Genomic DNA, 24159 nt, shown 5'->3' with positions numbered 1-24159 from the left:
GGGGATCTCCCATCTACTGCCACCAACCTCAGTTCCCTCACCCCGTGCCTCCCGTTTCTATAATCTACCCAAGGTCCACAAACCTGCCGGTCTAGGTAGACCCATTGTTTCTGCTTGTTCCTGTTCCACTGAATTCATATCTGCTAACCTCCACTGTTTTATCCACCTACCCCCTCCCCAGTTCAGTCGCTTCCTACTTACATCTGTGACACTTCACACCATCTTTTCAAATTTCAAGTTCCCTGGCCCCAAGCATCTTATTTTCACCATGGATGTCCAGTCCCTATATACCCCTATCCCTAAGCAGGAAGGCCTTAAAACACTCCGTTTCTTTCTGGACATCACACAACCAGTTTCCCCTCCACCACCACACTCATCTGTCTGGTTGGTGGAACTTGTCCTCTCTCTCAATAATTTCTCCTTTGGATCCTCCCACTTCCTTCAAACAAGAAGTGTAGCCATGGGTCCCAGCAATGACTGCCTTTTTGTCAGCTACATGGAACAGTCTATGTTCCACACCTACGCTGCTGTCACTCCCACACTTTTCCTACGCTACATCCACAACTGCATTGGTGCTGCTTTCTGCACCTATGCTGAGCTTGTCAACTTCATCAACTTTGCCTCCAACTTCCACCCTGCCCTCAAACTTACCTTGTCCATTTCCGACACCTGCCTCCCCTTCCTCGATCTGTCTCTTTCTCTGGAAACAGCCTATCTACTGATGTCTATTATAAACCCACTGACTCTCACAGCTATCTGGACTATACCTCTTCCCATTTGTAAAAATGCCATCCTCTTCTCCCAATTCCTCTGTCTCTGCCGCATCTGCTTTCAGGATGAGGTTTTTCATTCCAGAACGACGGAGCAGTCCGCCTTCTTCAAAGAAAGGGCTTCCCTTCCTCCACCATCAATACTGCCCTCACCTACATCTCTTCCATTTCGCGCACATTTGCCCTCACCCCATCCTCCTGCAACCCCATCAGAGATAGGGTTCCTCTTGTCCTCACCTACGACTTCACCAGCCTCCGTGCCCAGCACATAGTTCTCCGTAATCTCTGCCATCTCCAACAGGATCCTACCAAGCACATCACCCCCCGCCCCCACAGGGATCGCTTCCTACAAGACTCCCTTGTCCATTCATTCCTCCCCACTGATCTCCCTCCCAGCACTTATCCTTGCAAGCAGAACAAGTGCTACACTTGCCCCTACACCTCCTCCCTCACAACCATTCAGGGCCCCAAACAGTCCTTCTAGCTGAGGCGGCACTTCACCTGTGAGTCTATTGGGGTCATCTACTGTATCCAGTGCTCCCAGTGTGGCCTCCTGTATAATTGGTGAAACCCAACATAGTTTGGAAAACCACTTCACCGAGCACCTATGCTCCATTCATCAGAAAAAGAAGGATCTTCCAGTGGCTACCCATTTTAATTCCACTTCCCATTCCCATATGTCAGTCCACAGCCTCCTCTACTGCCCCGATGAAGCTACACTCAAATTGGAAGAGCAACACCTTATATTCTGTCTGGGCAGCTTCCAACCTGATGGCATGAATATCAATTTCTCAAACTTCCAATAATGCACCCTCTTCCCCTTCACCATTCCCTTTTCCCTATTTCACATTATCTCCTTTCCTACCCATCACCTCTTTCTTTACTTTGTTCCATGGCATTCTGTCCTCTTCTATTATTCCACCTTCTCCAGCCCTGTATCTCTTTCACCAAACAACTTCCCAGCTCTTCACTTCAACCCCCAGTTTCACCTATCGTTTCCCTCCCCCACCCTCTAACTCTGACTCATCTTCTTTTCCAGTCCTGATGAAGGGTCTCAGCCCGAAACACGGACTGTACTCTTTTCCATAGACACTGCCTGGCCTGCCGAGCTCCTCCAGCACTTTTCGTGCGTTGCTTCGGATTTCCATAATCTGCAGACTTCCTCTTGTTTGTAATTGCCCTATTACTGCAGGCAGGTTACATGGTCCGTATTGCACAGACAATGCTTACCAAATTTTGATCTTAGTCATGACTAATTACAGTTTTACTGTTTTCAGTTTAATTGGTCATTATTGCTTTGTGGGGGCTCACTATTAGTCATGTCCGTGTAATTCGGACTAACAGCTGCAAAGGGGTCTCGTTTAATCTCAGCAATTTCCAACACATTTCAATAAATTCACTTGAAATTGCGCCAGACACACCGTCCTTGACTTCCCCTTGGTATAATTCAATGTAGTATAAACCATGGCACTTTTAAAAATAAAATAATTTAAAATAATTCCTATATATAATCACCCCCCATTCAACAAACTCTTTACCGACCCGTACGTGCAAAAAGTCGACAACGCCCCTACACACGAAACGGAAATATCACGTGATCACCGCGGCGCTCAGCTCCCCTCATCCTCGTGCCTGACGTAACTCTTCCCCGATTGGTAGGATCGATGCCGTCTGGACGGCAAGCTATCACGTGAGCTTCCTTGAACCGCCTCAGCGTTCGCGCTCCTGTTCTCCGCCCAGCTTCTATCACGTGGTCTTCCACCAGGGCCCGCCTCCTCTCACGTCACACGACGCCATGGTTACGCTTTCCTGGGTTTGTTGGTTTGTTTAAAACGAATTGTTGTGTACATATGATTAAAAAACAGTTAAATAGTAAATTCTGAATTAGTAACTCAATGGTAAGATATTTTTCTGATGTTTCATCATACTTAAGTAAATAAGCGATTGTGTTAAACCTTAGTCGTCAGTTTAATTAAGGTAGTCATTTCCAGCCAATTTTTATTATTTGTTCTAGATGCAATATTACTGAATCCTTCCAATATAACAACTGCTAGTATAATGTCCACGTTACTAAATGTATTTAGTGTTTATGTCAATTTTGCATAGGGACTAAATATAATTATTTTGAGGAAAGATCTCAACCGCAACGTCGACGGTCCATTTCCCTCCAATGACTGTCCCGCTGAGCTCCTCCATCATTTTATATATCGTTTCAGATTTCCAGCATCCGCAGTCTCCCACTTAGGAATGAAGTAATATTCTAATGTTAAGAACCAGTCCCACGCAAATAAAATTCCTCTTCCTTTCTTATTTTCCTCAATGTTAGGTGCTCCGAATAAAATTCGCATTACAAACCCTGGAAGTAAGAATTATAGATGCCAGCTGGTTAAAAGGAGGTACTGAGTTAAAAATCCACTTTATGAATGATTATATAACAGGCACTAACCCAAAAAAAGCAAAAATATTTCGATCTTGTTTGCCACCCTTGTTCATGAGCCCTGTATTCCTGCACCAGATGTGATTATTATAGCTGGCGCCTTGAGTTTCTATTGGTTGCTTTGCATTTAGATAAATTGTATAGTTTCACCCTAAAGACTGTTTAAAATTCATTAATAGTTAGTACTATGCAAAAGAACAATTGGAATGGTTACTTTTAAGTGGAAATTGGAGATAAATCCTATGATGAAGCTGTAGGTACAGTGGATTTGGGTTAATTGGGACACATCAGGACCAGTACATTTTGGCCCAGTTAAGCAGCTACCCCAATTAGCTGAAGTTTCATGAAAATAGTTAAAAAGCTATATTTAAAAAAAAAAGACAAGCTAAGGTTTGACTGAGTTATGTACTTAAATGAAATACAGGACAAATTAGAACACTAACAAAACTACTACAATACTATAAAACTGTTATAGTTCCTATCAGTTATCAATAGAAGAATTAATCTAGTGTACACTGTCGTGCTCCTTTGACTGTAAATGAACAAAATCCATGCGGACACCTGGTGCAGATAGCTAACAACGTTCTTGATGATTGTATCCTCCAAATCTTCATTTTTATTGCAACATTCTAGATGACTGTCAATATCTTCAAATTCTTCCTAGTTCTTAACTTGGAGTAGGGAAATTGTTTCATTTTCACTCCCAGCTGTTTCTGGCATCTCCAAGCCTGAATGCTTAAAACTGCAGTAAGAAAACTGTTCTGAATTGTCTTACTGTTTATTACTCACCAACTATCAGCGACAAAAATCATTGGCTTTTGAACACAAACATGCAAGTGAAGCTATTTAAAAATTGTTCATTCTAAGCACGGTGCATGCAAATAACACTAGTTAGAAACTGTTCAGCAATAGTCTCCTGTCCCAATTAAGCAGCACAGTTTCCCAAATAAATGAAGGGAATCCCAACTATTTTCTCGATTAGTTTTGTTCTCTAAGAGGTAAGGGCTGCCCCAATTAACCGATGGCCCAATGAGCCATAATCCACTGTATATGGAGATCTCACTGCTATAAACGTTTGTGCACTGCTCCTTTTAATACAGGGACATCTAATATTAGAATACAATTAACTTATTAAAATTTTAATGTAGATTATGTTTGAAATATTTTCTTTCACCATCTTCATATTTTATAAATGTAATATTTTTAAATGTTTCCTGAATTATTTGAAACTTGCAATTCCCGTCACTTAGTGGAAATGAATAAACTGTCAACATCTCGACCCAAAGCGTGGACTGTTTATTTATATCCGTAGATGTTGCCTGGCCTGTTGAATTCCAGCAACATTTTGTGTGTGTTGCTCTGGACTTCCAGGATCTGCAGAATCTCTTATGTTTATTAATTCCCATCATTGTTTTTATGTACAGTTCTACTTCAGGGTTCAGTGCTCCGTATTTCAGTAAGCATATGGTAATATCTAACACCAGTCTCCTGTTCTACAGACACAATTAAAATGGCGGAAAACTGCATTGCATGCATGATCAAAAGTCCAGTCGCACTACAGAGTGGGGATTTGAAAACAGATTCTGCAAAGCCTGGTGTGTTTGTAATTGAGGTGACTTTTCCAAAGGAGAGAATTGCTAATGTATGTGAGTTTTGTGCCTTCAATGATCAATTAAAGGGCAAAAGTGAGAATGGAAAACTACTAACTTACTGTATATTAAATTAGATCATCATTGTAGGTATAGGTATTTAATGGTGCATGCTGTAAAGGGACTGGCTGGCAAAAGAAGCTATGTAATTATTGGTAAAACAGGTAGAAGCCTGCTTGATAGAGACATTGAGCTGCAAACTCATTCCAGCCAATGAGCTATTTGTCCCATAGATCCTGTATTTTTGTAAAGATGGCTTTTGGAATAAAGCAGCTGAAATTAGTTTTCAGTGGTGGGATATGCATATAAGAGGCATGTTAAGTCAGGGGAGAAGGAGTCCGGTGAGTGGAGCACCTTGTGAGCAGAAGTGATCATGGAGATGGGAATGGCTTGCGTAAGATTTTTAAAAAATTCTTAAACCTGTATTTTGCTACTGATATTGGAGAAAATGGTCAGCAACAACAATGGTATGGATCTCATATCCAGCCATTGGACGCCGATAGGAATTGGTACTCAGAAATCGCTGATGTCCGTAGGCAGGGTAAGCGGCCAAGTGCATAAAAAATTCTGCCCTTTACTTTCTGCTTTCTGGCTTGCTATTTGTACAGTTATTTAAACATTTCAAAGGATAAAAATTTCAGTTTTAAGATACAGATTAAAGTAAATTCTGCCCTTTCTGCTTTCTGGCTTGCTATTTGTACAGTTATTTAAACATTTAAAAGGATAAAAATTTCAGTTTTAAAATACAGATTAAAGTAATATGCAAAATATTTGTAAACTTTTAAGTTGAATATATTATTTCAAGAGTGGAATTTTAACATTTTTCATTTAATGTTGTGTACACATTTCTTTTTTGGGTCCAGAGAGGATTGTTTATGAGCAATTATAGCCTAAACATGTATTAAAGTTTGGTTAAATGCACAAAAGTGTTGCATTTTAGTATTTTTAACTGCAAAGTATTTTTAATACCATGTGATTAACTTGGAAGTGGCAGTTGCAATCAAAAAGAATAAGAGAAAATAATATATTCTGGCATGCTTTGAAATAAAAGGCTGACTATATCCCAAAATCTACCCTATTAAGGATGAAAACCTTGTCCCTTTTTAGAAATGCTTCATTTTAATACAGGGCATACACTTTGTGCTACATTCTTCTATAATGGTTGAAGAATTATTGTTCTCTTTTAGTTATTTTAGTGTTGCAAGCAGTCTGAATCTCATTTAATTGATTAACTTAGACATGCTGTTTTTCTTTCCAAATATTTCAATCCATTCCAAATTTACCATGTTTATTTACTTTTAATGTACCCTTTGTTTCAATTTTATTTTATTGTTTCCATCTACTTATTTGAACTGCTTATTATTTCAACTTTTCAATTGTTTGTTAACTCTGCTTTGTATTGCTGTTCACTGACCAGATTAAGAAAATCACATTTAAGAATTATTATACTGCTTTCTTAACAATACGCCTTCAACAACGAGTGTCTGTAGCATCTGACAAAACTCAGCTGAAGTGGAAAACTTCCTTACGCAACATGTGCCTGATGCCCAATCCTCACACTGAGAGTGGATCGCAAGAATACTTTTCCATCTACAGACATCAGGTCAGATTAGACTTTGTCTCCTCTGTTAATGGAATGAATGTATGTATTTTAAAAGAAAACTTTCCTCCTTAATTCTTCTATCCACAATCAAATGGGATAAATCCTTAAATTGATTACCATTTTAATTTAGCTTTTGTTTCAAAATGAATGTACCATTTCCTTCATCCCAATATATCTTTTATTACCTCTTGTTGTTCCTTCCCATGCCTTGTGAATCGGGCGGCAACCTTGCTGTTTCTTCCATTACCATTCGATAGCTACATTTGTTCACAAGATAATTCAAAGACACCAAATTTAAGCATTGTTGTGTAATAACTCCACGTACACCAGGTGCGATGAGGCTACCTGAACACATTACTTGTAAGTTTTTCAGGAAAATAATTACATTAGGGACAGCTGTCTGGAATAAATTATGTTAAACATCCATTAATCATAATTCTCTGCTTTTGGTGACTAGTTTGCAAAGTGATTCAAAGGAGAGGTTTTAATTGTATCTGGTTATAAAGTATTCATTTACTGGCTCTGACAACTTAATAACATCGTAGAGGCTTCCATCATGGAAACAGGCCCTTCAGCCCAAATCATCCATGCCATGCTGAGTTGCCCAGTGAACTAGTTGCATCTGCACATGTTTGCCCAATTGCACTCTATACCTCTAGATTCTCTGTACTTATCTAAATGGCTCTTAAGCATCACTAATATGCCCACCTCAATCACTGTTTCTGGCAGCTCATTCCGTATGTGCACCAGCTGCCCCGATGCCCCTTTTAAATCTGTTGTCTTTGATCTTAAACTTATGCCCTCTTGTTTTTAAGCATCACCTGCCTATGGAAAAAGATGATGTGCTTTCACCCCATCTATGCCCTTCGTGACCCTGTATCCCTCTCTCAGGTAGCCCCTCAATCTCCTACTTTCTGGGTAATAAAATCCTAATCTGTGCGACCCCTCCTTAAAACTCAGACTCTCAAAGCCTGGTAACATTCTGGCAAATCTTTTCTACATTCTTTCTAGTTCAACATCTCTCCTATAACAGGTGACCAAAGCCGTTCACAATACCCCAAGTGCAGCCTCTATTCCTTATATAGCATTAGAAGGGGATCATTTCCTCTGGAATGCACAGGTTTATTCTTCCCTTTCCATCAAAGTCGTTCTTTCTCCCATGGTACTTCTTAGTTGAACGGCAGGACATGCCACATCTGACTTCTTCTCCCTTCCTTCCCCAGCATCCAAATTTCCAAATGAACCAACCCAGTACGATCAGTATATGAGCTCATCTACACTGGAGAGATGTAGTGAGGATTAAATATCTTCTGGAGTGCATCCTTTCAGTGCTTAATGATGGCCATGAGCTTCCATTTACTTGTTGTTTTATTCTGCTTCATTCTTGCTCTGATCTTTGCCCTGCAATTCCTGCTGTGCTCTGTTGAAGTTTAATGTATGTTCAACGAATAACACTTGACCTTCCAGCTGGAAATTACAAGTCAAGTCAAGTCACTTCTTATTGTCATTTCAACGATAACTGCTGGTACGGTAGTTCTTTGACTTCTTTCCTATCACAGGCTTTACTTTGTGTACTTTCAGAAGCTTTCTCTGTATCGTAAAACTAATTCCATCTCTGGTTGCAGGATAGTAATGTAATATTCATTGTGTTTCTGCCTCTGTAGTTAAAAACGAGACAATGTTTTTCAGGACCATGGTGCTACATGAACAATACAAAAACTACACTGAACTATGTAAAACAACACAAAACTACACTAGACTACAGACCTACCCAGGACTACATAAAGTGCACAAAACAGTGCAGGCATTACAATAAATAATAAACAAGACAATAGGCACAGTAGAGGGCAGTAGGTTGGTATCAGTCCAGGCTCTGGGTATTGAGGAGTCTGATGACTTGGGGGAAGAAACTGTTACATAGTCTGGTCGTGAGAGCCCGAATACTTCGGCGCCTTTTGCCAGATGGCAGGAGGGAGAAGAGTTTGTATGAGGGGTGCGTGGGGTCCTTCATAATGTTGTTTACTTTATGGATGCAGTGTGTGGTGTAAATGTCTCTAATGGCGGGAAGAGAGACCCCGATGATCTTCTCAGCTGACCTCACTATCTGCTGCAGGGTCTTGCGATCCAAGATGGTGCAATTCCCGAACCAGGCAGTGATGCTGCTGCTCAGGATGCTCTCAGTACAACCTCTGCAGAATGTGGTGAGGATGGGGTGGTGGAGATGGACTTTTCTCAGCCTTCACAGAAAGTAGAGATGCTGCTGGGCTTTCTTTGCTTTGGAGCTGGTGTTGAGGAACCAGGTGAGATTCTCCGCCAAGTGAACACCAAGAAATTTGGTGCTCTTAAGGATCTCTATGGAGGAGTCGTCGATGTTCAGCGGAGAGTGGTCGTTCCATGTCCTCCTGAAGTCAACAATCATCCCTTTTGTTTTGTTCACGTTCAGAGACAGTCCGTTAGCCGCTGCACCTCGATGCTGACTCTCCGTTCTTGCTGCTGAGATCCACCACACTCGTGTCATCGGTGAACTTGATGATGTGGTTTGAGCTGTGTGTTACAGCACAGTCATGGGTCAGCAGAGTGAACAGCAGTGGGCTGAGCACACAGCCTTCTAACTTCAAGAAAGTGGGATTAATGTAATGCTGTAAATAGATGGTTGATAGTCAGCATAGACTCAGCAGTCCAAAAGGCTTGTTTCCATGCTGTATGACTAAGAATGAATTCAGATAATTAGCATTTCCATAATTTTTATTTCAGATTTTCTGCATTCATTTGCTGTATTTTGTTAACTATTCAGCTTTGTACTTCCTCCAGGCACGTTCCCTGTGCTGTACCCTCTCTTGTCACTTGATCTCCTTTGACTTCTTTCCTATCACAGGCTTTACTTTGTGTACTTTCAGAAGCTTTCTCTGTATCGTAAAACTAATTCCATCTCTGGTTGCAGGATAGTAATGTAATATTCATTGTGTTTCTGCCTCTGTAGTTACTGCCTGGCCTGGTCTGCATTTCCATTATTTCCTGTTCTTTTGGATTTCCAGCACCTGCTTTGTGTTTTGTTTGTGGTTTCTCTAATAATGAGCTACTTTATGTCTGTTCAAAAGTTCAAAGTAAATTTATTATCAAAGTACTTATGTCACCATATACAATACTAAGATTCATTTTCTTGCGGGCTTTCACAGTAACAAAAGAAGCACAGTATAATCAATGAAAGACTACACACAAAGTCTGACAAGATGTGAACTAAAAATATTTTGGTGATAAAAATTTGTCATGTTTAATGCCATCTGTGATATTAAGAGCAGATGGGAAAGCAGGTGCACCTTTGGTGTTTGTAGGATGTGCTAGAATTTCTCTGCTGCAGGTAAACAGTGATATTTTGTCAATGACAAGCACAACTTGTAAATTAACTTACAAGATGTATTGGGCTTCAATCATAGATGCTATTTGAACCAAATGATGTAATGACCATGCGGCTGATCCTCCGACAGCCATCTCCAGTCTGGCTGAATTTTACATTGGAAGATATCAAAGTATATGAATGCAATCACAACAAGGATGTAAGTATCAGTATGGAGCATCTTCAGAATAGTGTGAATAGTTGTTCCTGTGCTGTATGACTATCAATGAATTCAGATAATTAGCATTTCCATCATTTTTATTTCAGAGTTCCAACAAGCTAAATCAAGTTGTAAATATTTATAATATCTCTTGCAAAAATGATTATTATAATGTCATTACAGTATATTGATTCACAATAATGTAAGTGGTAAAAGGGAGTTTAATTAGTTCACTCCCAGGAAATGCTTCTCATAAACTGACTCTGTTCTGCCACAGAGGGAGAATGTTCTCTCAGATCTGGCTTGAGAGAGCTAGTTTACACCTGTTCCTGACACATGGGATGCCTTATTGTTAGACATTATTTTGGAGTCCTGCTAAATAAAATAAGATTTCATAAAATTTGTGAGTTACACTCAGTCTTTGTTATCCACTAATTTACTCTCCACTGGTATGTGTACCTGCACTGACGGTATTGTCTTCATCATGAACCTTTTTTCCCAAATGTATTTATATACATACAGGTTCAGGACCCAAGCGTTGTGCAAATAGAGTAGAGCAGTAGAATCAGGGAATACGGATATCCTTAATTCTTTGGAAGTGGCATCACAGGTCGACAGGGTCAAAAAGAGAGCTTTTGGCATTTTGGCCTTCATAAATCAGAGTATTGAGTATAGGAAATGGGATGTTATGTTGAAATTCTATAAGACATTAGTCAGGGCAAACTTGGAGTATTGTGGGCTGTTCTGGTCACCTTCCTACAGGAAAGGTATCGATAAGATTGAAAGAGTCAAGAGAAATTTTACAAGGATGTTGCTGAGACTTGAGGACCTCAGTTACAGGGAAAGGTTGAAAAGGTCAGGACTTGATTCCCTGGAGTGTAGGAGAATGAGGGGAGACTTGTTAGAGGTATAGAAAATTTTGAGGGGCATTGATAGGGTAAATGCAAGCAGACATTTTTTTCCACTGAGGTTGGGTGACACTAGAATTAGAGGTCATAGATTAAAGGTCAGTGGTGCGCTATTTAAGGGGAACATGGGGGGGGGGAACCTTTTCATTCAGAGGGTAGTGCGAGTGTTCAACGAGCCACCAGCGGAAGTAGTGGGTGCAGGTTTGATTGTAACATTTAAGAGAAGTTTGGATAAGTGTGTGGATGCGAGGGTATGCAGGGCTATGGTCCAGGTGTAGGTTGATAGAACTAGGATAACAGTTTAGCACAGACTAAATGAGACAAAGAGCCTGTTTCACTGCTGTAAGTATCCTGACTCTGAAAGTGACCAGCACGGTTTAAACTTGCTTCAAATTATGTATTTTATATCTATACTTGTTATGTCAGATGAACTATTACTTGAATTTTTTTCTTGTACATTGCTTATTTCAGAGATAAATGGAAATGGACATGGGAAATTTGTAGGATGAGTTAGAAAGGTTCACTTTATGCACCAACTAAATAAAATTAAATGTCAATTGATGATTTGCAAGTATTGTATTTTTTACAGAAAGAACAGGGACCATGGCTTTCTAAGCTTACTCCGCTGGAACAACCTTTGAACTTGTTTGAAGTGAGTGCATTGTTTATTTTTACATCTACAAATTGTACAGGTCTTTGCAGCTTCCAAAAGTGAAAAGAGACTTTCTACCAAAATTCCAACATTCTCTGTTCTGATGTTCATGATCCTTTCCATCCACTTTCTATACTTCAAATTTTAATAATCTTACTTATTTATGGGAATTTGCAATAGCTGAGTAGAGATTAATCTCTCTAAATACTTGTTACACCTGTACATTAATTTTATCAAATAATTGGGGTACGAGGACCTTTAGGTGCCTCTGACAACCAAAACCTTTCAATCTCCTGCAATAAAAACAGACAATGTTGGAATCATTCAGCAGGTCAGACAGTGTGAATGGAAGGAGAATCAGTTATCGCTTCAGACTTCACCAAAACTAGAAAAGAGAAACAAGTTCATCTTTTAATCTCCTACCATTTTAAAATTACATTTCTATTTTCCCATGTGACTGACCCGATATTTTTCCACATAAAGTATTCCATCTCTCCTTGCTCATTCATTAGCTTGTCTGCATCTTTGCCCAGTATTACACTATCAGCTCATCCAAATCATTGATATCAATTGTAAAAAAGATCTATAATTGCATTATTCATTAATCCAGCTTCCTACTCTGAACATAATACATATGTTCCTGCTATGTTTTCCCTCTGTTAAAGAATTCTCATTCTATGTCTATTTATTTAACCCTCCCATTCCCAATGAAATCTAAGACTGTTTAATAACTTCTTGTTCTCAGCTTCTTTCCCTTCTCGTCTTCACATTTCTCCTCTCTTTCTTGCAATTGATTATTTTAAAGATAAAAGATTAGCTTTACTTGTTCATCCCACGTCATGGAAATGTACAGTGAAATGTATCATTTATGTAAGATCAAATCAGCGAGGATTGAGCTGGGCAGCCTGCAAGTGTCACTACACTTTTGGCGGCAACATAACATGTCCACTAACCCTAACGGTCTTTGGAATGTGGGAGGAAACTGAAGCACCAGAGGAATCCCACGCGGTCATGGGGAGAATTTCTTGCGTACAGCAGCAGGAATTGAACCACAATCATACAACTGGTGCTGTAATAGTGATACTCTAACCGCTATGCTACTGTGCTACCACATCCCATGATGCAGTCAACATGGATTTTTAGCAAGATAAAAGGTTCCATGTGCCAGACTTGTCATAAAATATATAAGCCTATGGGACACAAGGGAACATTTGGCTAATTAGTTTGGTGATAAGATACAACAGATGAAAGTTGATGGGTGTTTACATGACTGAAGTGCTGTTAACAATAGAATTCCTCTGAGCTCAGCACTCAGTCTCAAGCCCTGTCATATTTGTTAATGTTTTTGATTTCATTGTTTGGGAAATAATAAAGAAGAGAATAAGTATGTTGTGTGGTTAATTGAAGAGGGAAGAAACGGACTGCGGGAAAGAATGGATGCTCAGGTTGTGTTGAAAAGTAACATCAAATGTGTAGCCCCCTGGCTACCCTCAGGGTCATTTGGCTTGCTGTCTTCTAGGGAAACAGCCCTCAGCCCCGCCAAACTGGGTAATTAGTTTGTGTGGATGCTGTGTGATGTACCCCACCCCGCCCAAATAACAGACAATACACCAGATAGGATTAAATGATTTACAGTTTATAGATATTACTGGAACTATATAATTAATAGAGAATAAAATATAAAAGGAAAATGAAAGGCGCCACACTTATCAAAGTTCAATCTCTTCGTGCACAAACAGTTGGAGGTCAATCAATTCCTGACAACCACCCGGATCCTGTCGACTCACGGCTCGGGACCACCCGGAGTAACCGACCGGAGCCTTTCCGCATGTCCACCGTCCTCTCCGTCTCCCCTCCTCGCCGAACGCCCCGCTCGGGGTCCCACCCCGTTAGCGGACCTCACAGCACCTGGTCCATTCTCTGTCCCTCTCTCCTGCCTTCTGCCCCAAAACCCCGCACCTACAGTATCTTCAAATATACCAAAAACGTAACAACTATCCCAATTGGTTCATTCGTCCTCATATCAATAGATAATACAAAACAAACCGCTAGCAGGAAGGACTTTCTCAGCGTTTAACATAACAAAGAAGCATTCCTAAGTATAAAATAACGAAGAAGCCATTTTAATTAGCCTCCGCAGTAACATAAAAGATGAAACCCCCTTACACTCTCCCCCCACCAAATAAAGTCATGCCCTCATGACTTCTAAATAGCTCGCCAACCAGCCCTGCAGACACACAACACACACATACACAGATACACACAGTGACAGTGCTCCCCTAACAGTGGACCTTACGCCCGTGCCACGGGCGCTACGGGCGCTACATAGGCCAACCTATCTGGGAGCTTCCTAATCCTCCGAGACCTCCGTACCCCCTCACCTAAACCCAAAAGGCTCAGACACTACTAGGGATACCTCGGGCCTGCTTGCCAACTCCCCTCTCACTCAGGCCGCCATTACAGCTCGGAGCCCCCTGTCCCGTGTCCGGGGCCCTGCTTCTTTTCCTTCCTGATCCTGCCGTAACTCAGACTGCCTACAGCTAACCCTCTCCACTACACCTGACTCTGGGAGAAGGGCCAAAGGTCTCTTCCTCAATCACGGGGAAGTTAGCGAAAGGCAGCATGTACCACATGTGCAGCACATCATCCTTCGAATCCGTATTCATCCTCATCCCCTTGATCGGTAGCCGCTGTTCAAGTTTCTCCAAACTGAAACATTTAGCTGGGGCTACCCCTTCAGCCTCCTGCAGTTGAGACGTCAGCTTTTTCGGGGACTCCTTCAACTCTCACCACAGCCTCAGCAGTTCTGACTCAGGGTTCTTGGCCATCTCAATCTGGGACGCAGTTACCCCACCAGCTTCTCCCACCCTGACCTGAAAAGCAGCAGTTAAAGGATGTTTAGCCTCCAGTTTTTTCTTCCTGATGACGTCTTCCAGGTCAACTTTCAGTTTTTCCACTTCATTTAAACGCGCGACAGTCATCTTCAGGTTCCTTTCAAGCGTCCGCCTCCCTTTTCTAAGATCTGTCCTCCATTTCTTCACCTCCTCGGGAGTGTAGTCAAACTCCCCTCCCCGGGCTCTCGGTTTTCTGTTGGCCTTAGTCAGAACACTTCCTTGATCTTCCCCAACTTGTAAGTCGTCCAATCTTTTCTGAATCAACGTCTCGAGTTTCTGCTGATCCCTTCGAAGGTGGGTCATTGTTTCTTCTAGCTGGATTAATTCATCAGTACATGACCGCAGTGTCGGCTCAGAATTCCGTTGCTCCTTCCCCACGTTGACGAGCGTGAATTCCAAGTCTACAAAAATGTAACAACTATCCCAATTGGTTCATTCGTCCTCATATCAATAGATAATACAAAACGAACTGCTAGCGGGAAGGACTTTCTCAGCGTTTAACATAACAAAGAAGCATTCCTAAGTATAACATAACAAAGAAGCCATTTTAATTAGCCTCCGCAGTAACATAAAAGATGAAACCCCCTTACAAATGTAATACTGAGAAATGAGGTAATAGATTTGGGGAGGTGCAAGAAGGCATGGAAATACATGATGTGTAGGAGGTTACCGAGTGATATGTAGAAACACAGGGCCCTTAGGATGCATGTCCAGAGAACTTTATAAAGGGCAGCAGGACAGAAAATAGTAAATAGGGGGAGGAGTAGGCCACTGCACCCCTTCCTACCAGTCAATGTGATCATGAATGATCCAACTTGGGCCTCATCTCCTCTTCTGTTTTCAAATCCTTAATTTTTAAAAATGTATCTACTTTCTCTTCAAATACCCTCCTGTGATCCAGCCTTCACAACTCAAGGGTAGAGAATTCTGAAGATTCACCACTTGGTAAGAAGTTTCTACACATCTCAGTTTTAAATCACGCCACCATAAACCTGTAACCATGTCCCTTTCTCTGCGATTCTCCCATGAGAGGAAACCTCTCTGTCTATGTGTCAAAACTCTTTAGGATTTTGTAAATCTCAATAACATCTCTTACTCTTTTCAGCTCAAGAATATAGATCTAATTTTTTTTAACTGTTCACAGTAGAGCAACCCTCTCATCCCAGAAATTAACAGTGAATCTCTTTTGGATTGCCTCCAATGCTAGTACATCCTTTTTTTTTTTAAGAAAAACGAGGGGACCAAAACTATGCACAGTACGCCAGGTGTGGCCTTGCCAACACCCTGTACAATTGGAATGGTGTTTCATCATTTCTAAACTCCATAACTCTTTCAGTAAAGGCCATTATACCATTTGTCTTCCTAACCAGACTGCTGACTTTTTGTGATTCATGCACAAGAACATCTAGACTCATCTGTATAGCCCTCATCTGAACTGGTAGGGAGGGAAGGATGAATGGGAGGAGGTAGCAGTGTGGATAGGAGATGAGCTGGCTAAGACAGACAGTTAGGCATAAGTGGCCTTTTCACTGGTTTGTAAGATGTAATGGGTAGTGTGCCAACATGTTATAATTTGGAAAGAAACTGAATACAAAAGTATGGAGATTATATTTCAATTCTACTAGGCATGGGTAAGGCCACATCTGGAGTATTGTACACATTATTGGTCTTGTGTAGAGAAAATATTCATGGTTTGGAAACAGTTCAGAGAAACTTTGCAGGACATAACATGGATGTCGGCTTGTACTTTGAGTGAAGGTCAGACGGGTTTGACTTGTTTAGAAAACTAAGAGAGGACTTGATTGAAACGACAGGATAACGGGGAGTTTTGACAGGGTGGTTGTGGAGAGGTCGTTCTCAACTGTGGAATAATCTAGAGCAAGGTGTTGCCCACTTAAGACAGATGAGATTAAGTTTTATTGTCAAAGGGCTGAGAGTCATTGAAACTGCTGGAAGAAGAACTTTACATATTTCTAAGGCAGTAATAGGTAGATTCTGTCACGTGACCAGCAACAATGAATATATAATTGAGTCTAGTTTTATAAACAAACATAAACATATATTAAACTCTGCTCAGCAATAGCGAAAAGAATTCAAACGACTAACTTAACCGGAAGTTAACTGCTATACGGCAACTCTGGAACAGTTCTTAAAGTGGTAAGTTCAAACACAGTCTTAATATGGTAAATTCGAAAGTCCAAGTGATTTACACAGTCAATAAGGAGAGACTTCTCTGGAAACGGATTTCTTTGAAGACGTGACGTTACTGCTGATTCTCCAAAGGATTCACGATGAAGGAAATAAAACGGCTTAAAGGAACTGACCTTTTCCTGGCGAATGAACACTGCAAAAAAACCTTCCTGATCTTACAGGGGTTATCTCAGATGCAGGTCACTATTTCTGAACGAAGATTCAATAAGGTCAATCCTTTATGAAACCGCCGAACGACACCAACTTTACTTAATCCTTCAGGTTCCTGAGTAAGGTCTTCACTCTCCAATACTAGACTGTAAAGTCAAATCAAAGATACCTCAAACAAAACCGGCAGCGATTGGTGAAACTGCCGGCACAACGATTCTACCTTCCAATAGAAAATAAAACTCCACTTTAAAACGAAACTGCGTCATAAGATGAATACACAGCATAACGGAGTAACTGATGAACTAACGAAACTAACCTCGTCACAACAGGGGTTTCTCTTTATATACCAGTTGAGAACGTCATCGCGTGACCTCACAATCGCGGGAAAATTACATCACCCCACCATCACAAGACCATTACATCATGCTCATAAGATAGTCACAAGATACCCACAGGGTATGTAACAATTGATAAATAAGGAAATGAAAGGTTACTGTTGGCATACATAAACATGAAGAAATGTTATATTCAGATCAGCCACGGACATGAGAGGTGGAGTGGCCTGTTCCTACAGCTAATTGCAGTGTCCATATTTGGAGTTTACGTGGAATTTGTGGCAGATTAGAGATGAGAAGGTACTGTTATGAACTGACAACATAATTTTCACAAAATTGCAATCTGATACAAGGATGGCCATCTACTTTACCTTCAATTAGATGTATTTTTTACAGGGATTACCAGATCCAGACGCAGTAGCTTCTAGTGTGCAGCAGATGTGGGTTTTAACCGAAATGGTCCAGAGCAATTCAACCACTGCCCGTGTGGGCCGCTTTGATGTAAGTATTATTATTCTTTTGTTGCAATTTATCAATAAGTAGAATGGAAAATGAGCTTAAGATTAGCAGGCAAATGTAAATAAATGCACTTACTAAGAGAAGTTAGTCATAATAAAGTTTTCAAAATTGAACCTCAAGTTATTCCCTTTGGCCTGACAAGAAAGATGGGGAAGGAATCATTTTAAATCAGAAGGTCACTGATTTAATTGTGCTGAATAAGCCAGGATCAATTAACAAATTGATTAACTGTAACTCTCTTCATTCCTGATTCGTGATTAGTAACCTTTGTCCATTATTGAAAGTCCTTGTGTGAAACTGTTTGTCCACTGAAGTTGTCGATCCTTCCATTGGGGAGTAAAATGATACTCGTTGTTGGAATTAAAGTCTGACAGTCAGAAAGAGTTCCGGGATTGTGATGTGATTTTCAGTGTCCTTGGATGTTACGTGAAAATGAACATGGAACAAATTGCTCAGAACACAAACAAGCATGCAATCACTGTCTAGTATCATACAGAACATATCTGCAAATTCAATAATAGAAGTTGATATAATAGCTATAGAAAACTAGTTCAGGAAAATGAGGGAGATTTTGAAAAGGGGGAAAAAAACAACAGTGAATTGAAATTCATTCAAAAATGGAAGAGCCATTATCACTCTATATTTCTTATACTTGTCCATAGGTGGATGGTTCCTATGATGTCAGCACGTTATCCTACATCTGAGCAGTTCTTCCATCTGTGCTGTTCCCTCTGTGAGGACCACAGCATTGACAGCACCTTGATTTGTGACTGTATGCAGGTCTGAATGCCAAGTTGTTCATTCCTCAACCGGAAATTGAACTGAAACCTGAACTGAGTTCATTTCACAGTATTGCTGTAATAACTCCACTATTGTTTTATATGTACAAAGTTAATAAATGTCTCATTGTAAATGTACACTATTGTAAATAGAACAGTTGTTAAGGTATGTATTATTTTTCATTTTGGTTGGACCCAATTGCTAGAGCTATGAATGTTCACCTCAATTGCGAATTTAATTATCAAAACTAGACAACGGGGTGACCCGTTGGGGCACCCTTTGAGAGAAGGGTTATGCAGTCTGATGTGACCAGAATGAACATAAAATTTTCCTGAATGCTATTGGTATCGCTTTGCTTTGGAAACTGAAGTAGAAAACCTCAGTTTATTAAAGAAGAACGACACGTAGCAAAGCAAATTTAGCTGCTTCTCATTTAAAGAAGGACACTTTTGATGGCATCATTTCTGGTTTATCTGCCACCCTTGTGCCTCTCGTTGTCATTCTGGAGATGTGCAGCCCTTTCATCCCCCATCTCTTAATCTGTTCTGCTGTTTGTTGTTTATCTCTGATCCTGGAGATGTGCATGCCTCTCCTCCTCTGTCTCCTCTTCTCTCATCTTCTTTTGTCCTGACTCTTTGATCTTGGAGTCATGCGGCCCTGGCCTCATCTGATTCTTGTTCTCTCCCTCTCCTTGCCGCTTTCCAACGACATTTGGCGTCATCTCTTGACCATAATGTCCCCCTTCCCTTTCCATGCGGCATAATTAGGCTGACCTTTTTTTTTTAACCCTAATGCTGGATAGAAGAGATGAAGCACTAACACCAAAGGATGCTAATTATTCTTGATGATGTGGTTGGCGCTCTCCTAAATGGACGTGATATAGTCACCACTGTCCTTTGACTCCAGCAAAGGGTTTTATGGGTGTCTCAAAGTACGTCATTACAATAAGAGTTAATTATCTCTTATTGAATGGTGGCAGTTAGATCTGTCCCAATCCTGCACATGCTGATGGTGATTAGCAGAATGTGACCCCTCGAAATAGAGCTGCCCTGCCCTTTTGCTCTGGTAGGTGTCACTGCTGAGGCTGGCCGTGCGCATGTGTCAGGCTGTCATGTCCTGATTTCCATGATGGCGGGTTAAAAGGGGGCCTGTTGATTTTTGTGAATGAGCAATTTTATATGAATATATAACCCTGAACTTTGCCTGCATTCTGTAAGTTAGCGCATTTTAATTCGATTCAGCCAAAAAAAGTGCCGTTGTACTGCACCGTTTGCGCTAATTGGAGGTCACAAACAGACAGACAGAGCATGAGAGTTTTAGTAGTATATAGATAAACTTTTCAAACCAGTCATTGCAAAAATATTTGAGGATGCATCAACTTGTTACAGCCAGAATAAGTGGCACCACTTGTGGACTGCCCGCAGCTCATCCTTGTCTGTGTTGCTTGTTAACACAAATGACACATTTCACTGCATGTACATGTGATTTAAAAACTGTATATATATAAATCTGAATCTAATGAGTGGATGGTATACAGATAAAACATTAGTTTTAATCTCCCATCAAGGAACTTTCAAAAGTAGGAAGCAAAAATAACTAAAAGAAAATCTGGGGAAGACTGACCAAGTGAGAGTATAAAAACAGAAAACAAAGTAGTAGTGAATAATCTTCCACTGTATCTCATCTTTGCGCAATGCTGCAACAGGATTGCCTGAATACCAAACTGTAAAAGAAATGTTTAATTCTGTGTTTCACTAATGTAATATTTACTCTATTTTTTCAATGGAGAATACTGATAAGGTCAGTCCAATAATTTTATCCTCAACACATTTTGGATTGTTAGTTGATTCCAAGTTATTGTTTATTTGGATAGCATGTTGGGCTAAGTTCATAACTTACAGTGAACTCAGCATAACTACAGTATGCACTACTAGCTTCAGTAATAGAAAACTAGTCGGTGTCTAAGAGAAGTAGGCTTAAGGGGAAAATGATGATTATTATAGCAACATGTTAAGGTTTGAGACAAAATTTAAGTACGCAAGTTGTCACAGCATAGATTTTAAGAATATGTGAAAGGAGGGGATAAATAAACTAGAAGATTTTGGATATAAAGTGAGAGTTATTCAGGGATACATTCAGATATTAAAGGAGAGAAAAATACTCAATTAATCAAATTTAAATTAAAACTTTGAGGTTTAAAGTTGAAGAGAATTCATTGGCAGTTTTTGGTACATTCATTAGATACAAGAATTGTTGCAGAGTCTGTGGATGTGATTCCTATAGTTTAAGGAGATAAAACAATACCAGAGAACTATATTTAGCTGTGCGTATCTGATAGGAAAGTTAATAACTCGTCTCTACAAGATTATATTTTTAGTTTATTTCTTTTCTTTATAGAATTTAACATGGATTTCAAATTTAGTCATGTTTGACAAAATTTGTATTATTATTTGTAAAGGTAAAAGTGCATAAACATGAGCAATATACAAGCTGTCCACAGGGTAATCTGTGTACATACATCTGTTGATGCTTCTGGACACACCTTAAGTGATGTTCCTGGAATCATTGGGTGTTTCGGGTCTTTCAACATCATACAGCCTCCTCCAGGTGACCCAGCGGGGGCTGATCAGACCCCAGCTTGTGTCCAGATGGCTAGCTACTTATGACTCCATGGCGCCCCTCTTTTGAGCCACAGCCATCTTGAGGCCCTCTCTGCCGCATCGGTGGTACTGCAGATGGCTCCTCTTCCTCTGTCCCTCGATGCCCAAAATGCTGAAGGCTCTAACTAAAGAATGGGCTACGAATCCCCTACAACCAACCTCCGCTGGGAGACACCACGCTCTCCATCCAGCCTGCTGACAGTTGCTGACCAGTCCTGCGTACTTGGAGAGCTTCCTTTCAAAGGCCTCTTCCAAGCTATCTTCCCATGGGACTGTCAGCTCCAGCAGCACCACTTGCTTAGTAGACTCAGACACTAGGACAATGTCTGGTCGCAGGGTGGTGGCTGCGATATGTTTGGGGAACTTCAGCTGCCCTTCGAGGTCCACCAACAGCTGCCAGTCCCTTGCAGAGGTCAGAATGCCTGCAGATGTTCTTTTGGCAGGTATTGGCTGCTCCCCAGCTCTGACAAAGGCAATGGTCTGCTTGGAGGGTCGTGACCGCTTCGCCCACTCAACTCCTGTGCTGACGGCTTCAGCGATGGTCTTCAGGACCTGATCATGCCTCCACCTGTACCGTCCCTCACCAGGTGCCCTTGCGCAGTCGCTGAGGATGTGCTCCAGGGTTCCTCGCTTGGAGCACAGTGGGCACGCAGATGACTCTGCCTTGCCCCATGTGTGCAGGTTTGATGGGCTTGGAAGCACATCGTACACTGCCTGGATGAGAAATTGGACGCGGTGTGGTTTGGCTTTCCAAAGATCAGCCCAGGTCACTTTCCTCTCAACCCCATTCTCCCATCTTGTCCAAGCTCCCTGTTGCTTCATTCCCACCGCCTTGCAGGCTCTCATCTCCTCCACTACTGCTCTCACCTCCTCCTGAACTAGAGGACGCCTTTCCTTCCCTCTGGTGTCCATTTGGGGAGTTGGAAAGAATCCTAGCCCAGCTTGGCCTCGTGTGACCACTCCCACCAGCCTCCTGTGACGCAGCCTCGCCTCTGCCTCCTGAACAGCTTCCTCTGCCCTCCACTTCCTGCCAGTCCTCACTTGGATCCCTGCTCTAGCCACCTTCGGGTCACTTGAGTCCCTATACTGTAGCACTTCTCTGGCTCTTGTTACCTTGAATTCTTCCTCCAAGGATTTGAAGGGCAGTTGCAGTTTGTTGTGGTGTCTGGCTGCTCAGACTCTTTGGCAGCCCCAGCCATCTCCTGAGGTGGTTGCTAACCCTCCTCTCTAAGGTTTTGACTGTTGAGATCAGAACTGCATAGACGAGGAGGGGCCACAGGATTCTGGGAAGAATGCCATGCTGATACACCCAGGTTTTAAACTTCCCAGGTAGACCAGACTTGTCCACAGATCTCAGCCAGCCATCCAACTCGGTGCAGGTTGCCTGAGTGGATGTTGTGTCCCTTAAAGAGCTGTCAAAAACTTTGCCTGAGCTCTTGACTGGCTTTTCTGTGATGGTTGGGATGGCTGTGCCTGCGATGCTGAACCGGAACTTGTTCCCCACCTTCCCCTTCCTCAGCACCATCGATCTTGATTTGGCAGATTTGAAATGCATCCGGGTCCACTCCACCAGCTTTTCAAGCCCTTGCAGAATTCTCCGGCAGCCTGGGACTGATTCTGTGGTGACTGTGAGGTCATCCATGAATGCCCTGATAGGTGGTTGTCGTTGAGCAGAATTCATTCTGGGCCCGCTGCACTCTGGTTCAGCAGACTTCGCATGTTCGTGGCTAGGGAGAACAGTAATGAACAGATTCTGTTTTATAGACATCCATATGTTAATTTTGTCTGAAAATACACCAAAATTACACTATAGTAACCATACCTCCTCAATATTGTAAAGTACCAAAGACTGACAAGGAAGAGCAATTAGTAATAGTGAAGAGAGGGAAAACATAGGAATGAACATGTGTTGGACTTTTGAATTTAATAATATTATGAGAAGCTTGTTGTTATTGTGTCCGTAGCTGGGCGTTCTCAACCCAAAGACGGTCTATATTATAATAGGTGTCTTCTTCTTTCATGTGCCTTTCGCGTTACACGCTTGGGCAATCATGGCTTTCCACATCAAACGATCCCATGCAGCGTCAATGATATCTCGCACACTTAGATCTGTTAGTTCTTTCGCAGTGTCCATATATTTTCTTCTTTGTCTTCCTCTTCCGCGTTTCCCAGGCATACGGCTTTCTAATGTAAGGCATTCTATTTCTCCCTTTCTGATGACATGGCCCAGGAATTTAAGTTTCCTCTCATTTAATGTTCTCATTAAAGATCTTTTAGTCTGATCTTTTTGTAATAGATGTAATTGAATAAAACTCAGGACATTTGAAGTTAGAAGCAAGGAGGACAACGAATGTCAAGTTGGCTGCAGAGTAAAAAATGAAGCAGTTCAAAGTAGAGCAGTAAAAGCTGGAAAATAGTTTTCCCACAAGCACTATTTCGTTACTATTTGCTGAGAATGAAAACATAGTTTCAAGTATGCTAGCGATACCATATTTAGAAATGATGCCCAGTGCTTTGGAGATTCGCTCAAAAAATCCTACTTCAATATATTTTAAATTTAGAAAATGGAACAGTAAAGTGTGAAAATAATTGTAGGGGGCTGGATTATTTTTCAAGGCACTGTAACTGAAATTCCTGATTCCTGATACCATCCTAATATCCTGTCTGTTTTCCTGACATCCAAAGTTTTGGTGCCTAGAAATTAACACAATATTACTTTAACAAATCATTGAACACATTTACAAGGAGCAGCATCCATCATCAACGACCCCCACCATCCAGGCCATGTTGTCTTCCTACTGCTGCTATTGGGAAGGAGTTACAGAAGCCTTAGTTCCGACATCACCAGGTTCAGGAACAACCATCTTGAACCAACTTAAAACTTAACTCACTTCAATGCTGAACTGACTTCACAACCGATAGACTCACTGTCATGGACTCTACAACTCATGTTCTCAGTATTATTTGTTTGTTTACTTATTTACTTAGTATTTGCACAGTTTGTCTTTTTGCACATTGCTTGTTTGTCAGTCTTTGT

General features: G+C 41.2%; 1 protein-coding gene across 4 annotated transcripts; it reads left to right on the top strand.

The window, feature by feature from the left end:
• The first annotated feature begins 2541 nt into the window (after nucleotides 1–2541).
• Nucleotides 2542–22306, top strand: nicn1 (nicolin 1). Of its 4 annotated transcripts, none has more exons than XM_072280679.1 (7): nucleotides 2542–2668; nucleotides 4707–4849; nucleotides 6274–6459; nucleotides 9894–10013; nucleotides 11511–11573; nucleotides 17560–17664; nucleotides 18345–22306. In XM_072280679.1, the coding sequence occupies exons 2-7, from the start codon at nucleotides 4718–4720 to the stop codon at nucleotides 18384–18386; spliced, it is 648 nt and encodes a 215-aa protein (XP_072136780.1). In that variant the 5' UTR covers nucleotides 2542–2668; nucleotides 4707–4717; the 3' UTR covers nucleotides 18387–22306. The 4 variants fall into 4 exon arrangements, with proteins under 4 accessions (XP_072136780.1, XP_072136783.1, XP_072136781.1 ...); XM_072280682.1 differs by lacking the exon at nucleotides 18345–22306 and adding an exon at nucleotides 17361–17463 and having other exon boundaries at nucleotides 17545–17631; XM_072280680.1 differs by lacking the exon at nucleotides 2542–2668 and adding an exon at nucleotides 3088–3166.
• The last annotated feature ends 1853 nt before the right edge of the window (nucleotides 22307–24159 follow it).

This window comes from Mobula birostris, chromosome 16 (assembly GCF_030028105.1).
Source record: "Mobula birostris isolate sMobBir1 chromosome 16, sMobBir1.hap1, whole genome shotgun sequence".
Taxonomy (NCBI): domain Eukaryota; kingdom Metazoa; phylum Chordata; class Chondrichthyes; order Myliobatiformes; family Myliobatidae; genus Mobula; species Mobula birostris.
The sequence above is the reverse complement of the archived record's forward strand: the minus strand, read 5'-3'. Positions and strand labels throughout refer to the sequence as shown.

Bases quoted from the DNA above. Each gene is read 5' to 3' on its own strand.
- nicn1 (XM_072280679.1), top strand. From the start codon at position 4,718: ATGGCGGAAAACTGCATTGCATGCATGATCAAAAGTCCAGTCGCACTA. The intron at 11,574-17,559 runs GTGAGTGCATTG...TATTTTTTACAG, and splicing joins AACCTTTGAACTTGTTTGAA to GGATTACCAGATCCAGACGC. The intron at 17,665-18,344 runs GTAAGTATTATT...ACTTGTCCATAG, and splicing joins CCCGTGTGGGCCGCTTTGAT to GTGGATGGTTCCTATGATGT.